The sequence below is a fragment of the Spea bombifrons genome, chromosome 8 (assembly GCF_027358695.1).
Source record: "Spea bombifrons isolate aSpeBom1 chromosome 8, aSpeBom1.2.pri, whole genome shotgun sequence".
NCBI classification, from domain to species: Eukaryota; Metazoa; Chordata; class Amphibia; order Anura; family Pelobatidae; genus Spea; species Spea bombifrons.
Genome location: NC_071094.1, coordinates 29682220 through 29693841, shown reverse-complemented (window position 1 = coordinate 29693841; position 11622 = coordinate 29682220). Strand labels below are relative to the sequence as shown.

Here is an 11622-nt window from a genome sequence, read left to right as displayed (position 1 = left end):
ATCAGATCAAGGGCCCTAATCAGTTGCTCGATGTGATTATGTTGTAGGGGCGCTGATGCGGGTAACGGGTGTGGAGCACACGGTCCTGTATACAGGCGAATAACGTGATACGTGTAATTTATTTCCGTGAATCAGCGCGTAATACCGGCTGGCGGGTCACAGCACTGCCGTCACCTAGCAACTCTCCCCCGTCCCACGTCACCCTTACATTCCGCCCTCTCCTGCTCTATCTCTAACCCCTTCCCCCCCTACATGCCGGCTATGCGCGCGCTGCCAGCCATTCCAGCCTCCGGCTCAACGTTCCATTCCTCCTTTTCTCAGCCAATCACGACATACGACAGCTCGGCCCCTCCTCTGCCCTTGCTCCGTCGCTCTATAAATTCGGCCATTTCGTTGGTGTTCTCCCCAGCCCTCGGAAGCTTAGTGCTGCAGTAGCCACTCACCTAACACCGAACCAATCAAAATGAGCGACGCAGCCCTCTCTTTCGCCAAGGATTTCTTGGCCGGCGGTGTGGCCGCTGCTATTTCCAAGACAGCCGTAGCACCTATTGAGAGAGTGAAGCTTCTGCTGCAAGTAAGAACCATCTAAATCTTGGGGGTCGGGGTGATGATCTATAGTGTGCGCAGGCGCTATGGTCGCGGCGGGGCAGCGTTAATCTACATGCCCTCTATGGGGGGTCATTGAGGCCAGGTAGGGTTTAGTTTAGCATCCTTGTGTATGTTAACGTTTCTGTAACGCCTTGCGGACAGATGTTGGCAGTGTAGGTATTCGTTAGTGGGCTGGGTGTTACTTGATGCTAGGCCCTGTTAATCCACCATTGCCCTTGACTGCGGTAACATTGGTCCTCGGCAGTATAAGTGATTGCCGTAATTCGCATAAAATCTCCCGCCTGACCTACAGCGTAAGGGGAGCTGCTTAACGTTTTGGAGACGCGGAATGTGCTCCATGATCACCTGTCAAATCCGGGCCAAGGTCGCTGCAAGGAGACTGAAGTCATCCTGTGAATCTTGTCCCAGATGCTTCTCGGGAATGCACGAGGAACCTGGCATATACATTAAAACCACGCACTATTAGGATTAAACCGCCTTTCTGCGAGATCTGCGGCCGGCCTCCTAATACCGGCCGGTATGTTTGTAGGGCGGAAGTGGACTATGTCCTTTGTCCTTTTAAAACCGCGCCATTGATGCGGCCTGCTCCTTAGAACATCCTGAGCCGCCCGTCATTACTTGTCCTTCCAGCTGGGCCCGGCGCTTGTGTAATTTCCCGGGATTCTCCCTCCCCCTCCTTTCTTTACCACGTGTTTGCTGCCGGCACAATGAATGGAGCGCGCACCATTTTGAGCCGCTGAGTTCAGGGCAGGGCTCAAAGACGGAAGCGATCTTCTTAATGCATAGAGCGCGCGGCTTCCTCTCTCCTTGACTCTGCGCACTTAATTTAATTTTCCCCATTTTAATTTTTTTCTGGTGATCGTGACTGTCGCCTAACCATGACGTGGCTTTATTCACAATAAAGCTAATGAAGTATATATAGTGGCAAGAATTTTAATCGATTTTAGGGCTTTTATAAACGAATTATTGTATTGTATTCCAGGTCCAACATGCAAGCAAACAAATCACTGCTGATAAGCAGTACAAGGGCATTGTTGACTGTGTTGTGCGTATCCCCAAAGAACAAGGTTTCCTGTCTTTCTGGCGTGGTAACCTTGCCAACGTGATCAGATATTTCCCAACCCAAGCCCTCAACTTCGCTTTCAAAGACAAATACAAGAAGATCTTCCTGGACAACGTCGATAAGAGGACCCAGTTCTGGCGCTACTTTGCTGGTAACCTGGCTTCTGGTGGTGCTGCTGGAGCTACTTCACTCTGCTTCGTCTACCCTCTTGACTTTGCCCGTACCAGATTGGCAGCTGATGTGGGCAAGGCTGGTGCTGGCCGTGAGTTCAAGGGTCTCGGCGACTGCTTGGTCAAGATCTTCAAATCTGATGGGCTTAAAGGCCTTTACCAAGGTTTCAACGTATCTGTTCAGGGTATCATCATCTACAGAGCTGCATACTTTGGAATCTACGACACTGCTAAAGGTGAGGTTGCATGTTCACTGTTACTGATTTTTGGCGTTCTGGTGCTCATGTTCCCAGTAACCTTTTGTTCTTTAGGCTTTACAAACTTGACAGTTCTTTTTCTCCTCTCTCAGGTATGCTTCCTGATCCCAAGAACACACACATCTTCGTCAGCTGGATGATTGCCCAGTCAGTAACAGCAGTGGCAGGTTTTGCTTCCTATCCATTTGACACAGTCAGACGTAGAATGATGATGCAGTCTGGAAGGAAAGGAGGTATGTTTGTAAAAGTGAACTCTTGCTACTTGGGGCAAAGACTCGATGTATAAAAAAGGACAACATTCTACATGGTGCTTATATAATTAAAATAGGGGTTTCCCAGTTTGCCAAAGGTTGGTGGTGAGAAGTATAAGAGTAGCTCCCTGTGGTTTTTAGGGATACCTTATCTTTATTATGAACATTATATTGACATGAAGCAATGTCATCCCATACTGCAGTTCTAGATGTTAATGGTAGTTGAAGCATAGTAACGGTAGCTAGCGCTATTGTGTTAAATTCTTGATCCTGACGCATGTAAACATTCTTTTTGCAGCTGATATCATGTACTCTGGAACAATTGACTGCTGGAAGAAGATTGCACGTGATGAAGGTTCCAGAGCTTTCTTCAAGGGTGCCTGGTCCAATGTGCTCAGAGGAATGGGAGGCGCTTTTGTGCTAGTCTTGTACGATGAGCTGAAGAAGGTCATCTAAACCTGTCCTTGTTACCTGTGACATGGCATGCTGTATTATGTAACATACCTTGAACGGTCATGGACTTTTTTTTGTCAAACTCCACTTTATTTATAAAGTGCAACTAGTAGTCTGCTGGTTGCTATTTGGGGAATCAATCCTATTACATCTCACCAGCTTTCCATATTAACATAAATCATTCCCTTTCCTCTGTTGATACTATGTGAGCCTGCATTGTGCTGTAATGGCATGCTGTAGGCTCGTAGCAGTAGAGGGCTTCATGCAATGGGACTCAACGCTCCTTTATTTTTTATTTCAGTCACTCATGTTTTTAAGTAACTTAGGTCTGAGGAAATAAAAAAACAAAATACGAATCCACCTCTGGTTCTTGTTTGCTTAAATAGTTGGTGTGTGTCGTGATGTTTGAGCTGAGAATGTGGGGTTAGAGTAATGCATTTCGTTACTCTCAAATAGATGCAAGATGCGTGCTTCTGCATCCCGAGAGCCTTCTCTCAAACGTTTTAAGGGCCTTTGTCTCAACAATCCAAAGGTCATTGGATGGTCCACATATACTGACACTGGATGATGGTGATATTGCTGAATTAAGTTGTATTGTAACATCCCTCTGCTTTATAACAACATCCCCATTTCTCTCCCCTGTCTGGGTCATACTGCAAAATTACCTCCAACAGATTTTCAAAACCTGGAGAGCACTTCTCTAGAACACCAGGCATACTTTCTATAGCTACAAAGTCAAGCAATGTTTGCATTAATTTAGGATGATGCGCTGGACCCTTATGCATTACACAAGCACACAACAACGGTGCCTTTTTTTGGGGCGGGGGGGTGATATGTTTAAAATGTCTGCTCTGTTGAGAAGGGGTGTGAGTTGTTTATTTGCACTGATGGAGAACGTTGGCCAAATAGGAAGTCTATGAACTGTTGGTTCTTTAGGATGTGATACTTTAACCCTTTCAAATGGGTTACACCAGGCAAGCATTCACATGGAAACTTGAGATTGAGTAATTATAAGCATCACAATGTAGTTAATGAAGTCAGAAATGTGAATTTGTGTGCAGGATATGAATATATAAATCCTCGCAAATAAGTACAGTAGATGAAGCTTAGTTGGAGTTGAGCTTCACAAGTTAGCAGCACATATATTCATCCGCTATGAGCTAGCGCCAGTCTGCCAAGTCTGTCCGTTTCATGCATAGTGTAAGAAATTGGAGATGGATAAAGTGCTTGTTAGGCAGCAGCTGAACAAAGTGCCAAGAACTGAAAGCCTCCCTGTCTTTTGGCTGGTGGCAAGTATCACATAGTGATAAGTATTAAGCGTACCTCGGACACTAAGTGAGTGGTGAAACAAGATCATTGTGCCAGGGGCCAGATATCCTCAAACAATAAACCTTACATAATGAAAGGCAATCTCCTCTAAACTGGTATTTCTCTTATTAATGTGCATTAGGTTCTTGTCCAATGTCCGTCTTGGGTTTGGCTGATTCTCTTCAGATGATCGGCGTACGTATGAATGGATTATATAAATTATGTTTAAGGATGTCTAATCATTGTTAAGGTTTGAAAGCTTGTGGTGGAGCTATTTACTGAGGTTCGAGAATGGAAGAAACCCCCCCACAAATATTCACTAAGCCGCTGAGACCCTATGCGCTAAGAGTGCGGTCACCCAAAGCTCCTTAAGCTTTTCTTCATCTCCACCTTTATATACTATATATATATATATATGTATATATTTAATGAGGCCATTTTCCACTTTCCTTTTGTATCTCCCCCCCTTCTAGCCTGGAGTTCATAATATGAGTATTATTCTATATCCCGGTGCTTTTCATTTTAGGAATACATTGAATTTGGAGCATTATGGAAAGCACTAGCTTGTGGCGGTGGGAGAGGCACTGGGACAGTTTGTATCGCAGCCTGTTAAAGTGAAACTCGCCGTGGCCTACAAATCTCCTCTAAGCCTCAGAAACCCACACCTTGCAGTCATCCTACACACTAAGGCATGACCTCTACTGAGCAGCCAATCACCGCTCTGCTTGTTAGTCAGCAGCTGATTGGCTGAGATGCTTCCGTCCCAGGAAGTAAGACGTATTCCTATTAACTCCTTACGCTGCAGATAGTTCTGTGTAATTCTAAGGTGTACAGCGCTGCGCTAGGATCATTAAGCCTTCCTCCTTATAGACACCATATCTTGAAAGACAATTCAGGCTGCTGAAGAAACAAGAATTACCGGCCGTCCTACAGAATTAGCAGCCCAGCATTTTATATTTCTGTCTATTAAATAAACTTGTGTCATACTGTTTACACAGTAAATAAGAATATATATCAATATATAAATAAGAATTTAAAAATAAGAAATAAATAGTAAAACACACCTTATGCGCATAGTATTGCCGTTATTGTTAGGGTCAGTGTGATTATAACCCCCCCCCATGACGTTCCCCGAGTGTTGCTGATTGGTTGAGGCAGTCCTCAGAAAACGTATCTGTGGCCGATTAAATGGAAATGTGTTTTTTTTTGTTTTTGTATATATTTTTTATTGTGCTATAGCAGTCCTCTGCATTTTATTATGTGAATACATACAATGTGTGAGATTCCATGGCTCCTGAAAAGAGGTGATTTATACAAATAGGGCCCGACCTAGTGTGTATGTGATCTCTCCAGCTCATAGCCCAAATGTAGCGCCCGGAATAGCCAGTTGGCAGGTGTGTTTTAAAGCCTGCGTGCTTCGTCTGGGCAGTACCTGGTACACTCCTTTTGCTCAGCAACATTTACACAAATGTGTCGCTCACACAGCAAGCTAAGGCGCGTCAACGTACTAAAAATACCGGTATTACTAAAACCCTGGCGGCGAAGGTGAATAAAAATCAAGGCGTTGCTTTCATTTTCTAGACTCATGAGATCAAGCCTTCATTTTTTTTTTCCGGGATAACCTTTCATTCAATGTAGCGATATTTCTGAAACACACAGTTAATCCCGTGCTGCTCAATGCAGGGAAAGCCGTGTTCCTGCTGAATCTGGAATGAAGGGACCTGTTCTGTAGACGGGTTGGCCAGAGACAGGTTTGAACCAGATAAGAAATAGGTACTGTTTGTCCTTCAGGGAAGCGCAGAGGACAGTGTGCTAGGAAAAGCCTCCTCTGAACTTTGTTCCTAAATATACTGGAGAAACTGTATCTTCACTCACTGAACGAGAACGGTGTGAATATCAACGTCTTCACTCCATCACAATTAACACTTGCATTGAATACCATTTTGAAGAAGTCGCAGGGCAATTATTATTATTATCTTTTATTTATAGAGCGCCAATAATTTACGCAGCGCTTATTACAATTCATATATTCAAGGTGTATGACAAGAAGAGAATTTACAGACTAAGACAAACCGATACATTAGGCGGAGAGGGCCCTATTCACAAGCTTACAATCTAGATAGAAGGGGGTATAGAAAAACATCTATGAAGATGGGGGAGAGAAAAATGAAAAATAAAGTAGTTAAAAAGCTCGAGTTTAGGAATCTAGATATTCATAACAGCTCTAGAAAAAAAAGTTATGTACAAAATATTTGATCTCATCAGCAAATATCCTCAACCACAAGAGTATTTAATGTTTAACTCTATGAAGATGTAACCCTGTAAGTACCTAAGCTATGCATACCTTATTTCTCTGTCACTTAACAGGTTAAATCAGATGTGCTGGAGGCAAGTTATTTCAGGGCATGGGACCAATATCATATTATCATATTAAAACAGTGCCAGATTTAATATGAATGCTGAAAATTCACCAAAACTTGATTACATGAATCCATCGGAAACAATATTTGATAGCCTGGCCTGTAGTAATTCTATTCAGTGAGCGAGTAATAGAACGGAAGGGATTTTACAACTGACTTCCAAGAATAACTGAAGTTCCATTTGGAAAACAGAGATGTGAAGGAATGCGGTAATGAATGAACAGCCGTCCCTCCTGCTGCCAAGGACACAGCTTTATTGACACATCAGCAATTGTCATGGTTGCCTCACTAGTAGTACAACCTTTGGGCACTGATTCCAGTCTAGTGTTCATTCTGCTAAAGGGTCACTTAATGTAACAATGTCACAAAACTATTCATATTTTTAATATTTACAGGGAGGAAGCATACACATATACAGCCGTACAGCGACAAGACAAAAATATATAGAGATGCAGAAGAACTATTATAATTGTATTACTTTAGACAAAATGTAATTAAATTGTGAGCTTTTGGAAATTAAGGATAGTTACGTGAAGGTGATGTGTTTCCTTTAAGCAAAAGCACACTGAATGAACACGGAAAGTGAGTTTGCACCAGTTTCAACACCACACCTTGTTGGACAATGTAAAGCCTGACTGTCAGTCACCTGCTAATAACGCACTAAGCATACATGGCAGCCATCATGGAGGGGGGTCCAACCTCCATGATCTTTCAAAGCCCCTCCTTTTGGCCTTTGGGGCTCACATGGGAGAAGCATGTCAGTGGGAGGAGCATGGAGCAGATCAGTGGGAGGAGCATAGAGCAGGTCAATGGGAGGAGCATTGGGTGGGATGGGGCAGGTGAGCCCTGTCTTTAGTTTTGTACTGGGCCCCACCGACAGGTCCATTGCATCTTACTGGAGCCAGAGATCGACCGGTAGTTTACGCTACATTCAAAATCAGCAGTTTCGCTCATAAAGGGCCCATACCGTTTATATAAAAGTTTGGATATCACATAAAGGTTAAAGCTTGGTGGTCCAAATACTGCCTAAATACTAAAGTAGCCCATATACTAAATACATTGTACAGCAGAATTAGACATACGAAGACTAGTTTGTGCAGCCAACTAATATTTTTCCAGCATTTCACCTTAAAAACGAATTGCCCTTCATGGCTACGCATTAAAGCAGAGCAAGCTGCATTATACTACACAACTCTTGTTTCTTGTACTTAGTCCTATAGGTAAAATATGTTTAGATTTCACACTTCAAATTTTGGAGCGTTGTATAGATTCTGTCTGTTTTGTGTGTACAAAACCGAGAGTCAAGGTCATTCCCAGTCTCCTTCAGCCTGTTATAAAAAGTAATAGCCCAACACTACCTATGTATAGTATGTGCAATCCTTTAAAGGGTTAATGCAATGTCTTCTTGTGTTGAGGAACTTACCATTTATTATTGTTCACAGTATACAATCAGATAATTTAACATGATTCCATGAAATGTGTCGGATACAGGGAGTGACATTTTTTCTGTAAATCCTTATCACTTGTTGGTGCATTTACGAAATCACAATCAGAAGATGGACGTTCACGAGCCGTGCCAAACGTGCTGCAGTTTCACATGAGCTTGGCAGTCGCTGAAAAGGAGGCTGTAATCATTCACTATAGTGTCCTGTAAGGTAAATACATTAGCTGCCCTCCATGGCAATGACCGGTATAATTGGCAGTATTAAGTTTATACCGCACACTATTCACACTGGTATATTTACACTGCACAGTTAGACACAATAGTGAAGCAGAATGGCTTTGTCTTAATGAAATGCAAATAGAAAAGAGACAAAGAAGATAAAGTCGGCTATTTATGAGTTAATAACGCTATGCTGTTAATATAATTTTCTATATACCTTCCCTTATCATCCATTGGCAGAACGTCATTCGGTGTCCCTGCAAGGTTACCTGATTTTCAGGAGATGGTCTTCTGATTTGAGATGTCTAGCTGGTTCCTCTCTGTCCCCAAAACATATAATATACCTACTGTAGTCTTTATTATTATTACACATTTTCTTCCAATCCTTTTAACGAATTATATCAGTCATCTGCACATATCTGTGTATTACGTGCATACCGGTATGTGCTAATGCCTTTGTGTGTCTATATATAGCAGCACAAGGACAGAAGCAGCTTCCATGACAAAATGCAAGGATATATTTTTATACTGGCTTAGCTCTTTTGGAAGGGGGTATTTAAAAGAGTTTTAACTCATCTGGGGGCATCAGGAGAGATACAGAAGGTAAAAAAACCTGACCACCAGGTTAGGCGTAAAGTTTCATCTTTCAATGATCTGGTGAATAAAGAAAATAGTTCTTAGAGACAGAGAGGGAGAGTAGAGAGCATATGCGATTCTACCTCATTTTAGTGAAGACTTATATAATAATATACAATGATATAATATACAGTACATAAATTACTTATTTAACAACAGATTTTTTTCCCCGGACATCACACTATGCCTTTTTTATTAATCAATAAAAATGTAATAATGTAGACCTGTACTGACTGCTTGCGCAGAGGAATATGGATAATCTAGAGACAGATTACATGTTCTTTTGTGATTATGCATCAGGCGGTTACCACTCTCTTAAAGTTACACTTACACCAATACCTCTGTATTGTGCACAAGTGTCAGCTCAGTTGCTGTTAAAAGTGAATCAGGGGCAGCTACACGGAACTCTTCTGCACACACTCGCAGAACTAGAATTATCCATTCCATGTGATGCAGGGGACAGGTTTCTCAGGACGACAAGTGGTTTAATGACTATGACTGCAATTTTCCGAAAACTCTTCTGTGAGGAGAGGATCCTGACCTTACTGCAGAAACATGGTGTGCACCTCTGAAGTAAATATATTTGCCTAAGGTCTTCTAATTTGAGATGTGACGTCACGAAGCACCACAGTTGGACATGAGAGTCAGCTAGGAGCTTCATATATCCAGCTCTACAGTGAAACCTGACCCTTGGCCTCCATTTTAGTTAAACCCTGTTCCCCAGTTAACCTCATGTGCCTATTATTTTAAAAACATGCCAGAGGGGAGAGCAATTCTATGTTTTAGTCATCCCCAAACTATTCAATGAATAAAAACAGCTTACAGTATAACAGAATTACTTAGACTAGCCCTCAAAAATATATCAGAAAACATATTTGTTAGCTATTCTTCCTACTTGTCTTCCAATTTCAGACCATTTACAAAAGCTGGAATATTGGTTATTTAGGAATATAATTTAGGAAAGAGTATTAGCTTTACCGATATGTTCTACTTTTTTTTTTTTTTACTATAAAGATGTATGAGAATTCTTGTCTTAAGGGTAACATGGAAATTAAAGATCAGGATTGGCCAACAAGATGTTCTTTAGCTGTTCCAAAACCACAACTTGTATGAAGCTCAGCTAGCCATTTGTAGTGCCACTCCTTGCCTGCATCCTGCCAACAAACTGATTGATATTATCAGAAGCTCGATATTATCAGAAGATTCAGCATCATACATTCATAAAAGAGAAATATATTACTTTAATCACAGCATTGTAATTGCCAAAGTTCTACTACTTTCAAATTGTACACACACGAGCTTGTTAAGAATGGCCTAGGTGACCTTAGTGTTCTGAAAGTCACAAGGAACTGATGTACTACTCTAGTCACATGACAGCAGGTCACCCTCCTAGGGTTTTACTCTGGATTTCCATTTATGGTCAGGTTTGGAGTGAGGAAGTGTGTTCTCCAGTCAGCTCCACCTCTACACTCAGTAGTGTAGCTTGGTCTACCATGTGGTGACTGACCTCTTCTGGCCAAAGCAGTAACGACTAACCACAATAGCTAAGCATTAAACATTATGACGTAGAGCTGAGAGCAAGCTAAGAAACAAATACTAAGCAATCAAATAAAAGCCAAACAAATAAAGCATACAGTATGGCATTGTTTTAGTTTTCAATAGACATTCAACCTCTACATTTCATCTTCAACATTGGTCTAACCTATGTAAAAACTTCAGAGGAGGAAAAAAGGATAGAGGGATTTGGGTGACACAAAGGGACTCTCCTTCCTAAACACTTGCTAGGTACGTAACATTTCCCACTTACAACTATGCAAGACTAGCTTTTAGGAAGCTATTGTATGGGAACATTATTTCCAGAATCTAACTACTGTTTTTCTCATGCTTTTCTCATGCTGTGTCAATAAGCTGTGATGTAGATGGGTTTATAAAAATGCATGTGGGCAAAGGAACTGCTGTGGGGTGAACCTGTGGCCAGAGGTTTGCAGTAGCATGGGCCAAGAATCGATACAACAACCTCTGGTCCTTTGTGTGACAACCTCTGGTCCACTGAGCAGTGGGGTCTACGTCTGGACTCACCTTTCTACACTTAGAGAAAAAAAATGCACACACAAAAGTAGACTAACTAAGCCAAGGATAGACAGTGTATAAATAACCAGCATTTTAATAGCCTTTACCTTGGATATCTGTTGTAGTTCTCTCCAAGAGTAAAGATAAGTCCAGGTGTGAACCTTCTTGTTTCCAGTGACTAGATGCATAGCAACCGAGCATTACTGATAAGTCTGAAATTAATGTCTGAGGTTACCATGCAGTGGAAATTTGCTTTGTGTTTTAGTTCTAGGCTGCTTTATGGCCTTTTGGCTAAGATCAAGTGTAGTACCTACTGTATGAGTTAGGGAAACACTTCATCCACCTTGAGTTAGCTTAAAATTCAGGGTGTATCTGAGCCCCCAGGAATGTATGATCTGAGATTGCTCCAAGCTCTTGATTGGGTGGCGGGTGCTAGTGGTGATGGACCTGCTGGTAACATCAAAGAGAGCATCGGACCCTTACACATTTTATATTCTGCTCCAGCTCTGCCCTTTTGTATAGCAGGTGGAGGATTATTTATTATAACATATGCATTAGCCTAGAGCCTGAATTGCATAAGAAATGTCAAAGTGGGGATAAGTTCTTAAAAGAGTCTTCTTTTTGATGCGATTGGCTTTTTGGTTTCCCTTGAAGACTGCTCCGATCCCCCTTTGTAGGAAGGAGAGGGCAAAAAGATATGGCCCTCCTGCTGACCTTTTGGC

The 11622-nt window shown here is 42.0% G+C and overlaps 1 protein-coding gene across 1 annotated transcript; it reads left to right on the top strand.

The window, feature by feature from the left end:
• The first annotated feature begins 382 nt into the window (after positions 1-382).
• SLC25A5 (solute carrier family 25 member 5) lies at positions 383-3159 on the top strand. Its single transcript, XM_053472546.1, has 4 exons — positions 383-574; positions 1592-2078; positions 2192-2332; positions 2649-3159. Exons 1-4 carry the CDS (start codon positions 464-466, stop codon positions 2804-2806), a joined length of 897 nt encoding a protein of 298 aa, XP_053328521.1. The 5' UTR covers positions 383-463; the 3' UTR covers positions 2807-3159.
• The last annotated feature ends 8463 nt before the right edge of the window (positions 3160-11622 follow it).

Excerpts from the sequence above, each read along its gene's own strand:
- SLC25A5 (XM_053472546.1), top strand. The coding sequence starts at position 464 with ATGAGCGACGCAGCCCTCTCTTTCGCCAAGGATTTCTTGGCCGGCGGT. Across the intron at positions 2,079-2,191 it reads AATCTACGACACTGCTAAAG|GTATGCTTCCTGATCCCAAG; the intron begins GTGAGGTTGCAT and ends CTCCTCTCTCAG. Across the intron at positions 2,333-2,648 it reads GCAGTCTGGAAGGAAAGGAG|CTGATATCATGTACTCTGGA; the intron begins GTATGTTTGTAA and ends TTCTTTTTGCAG.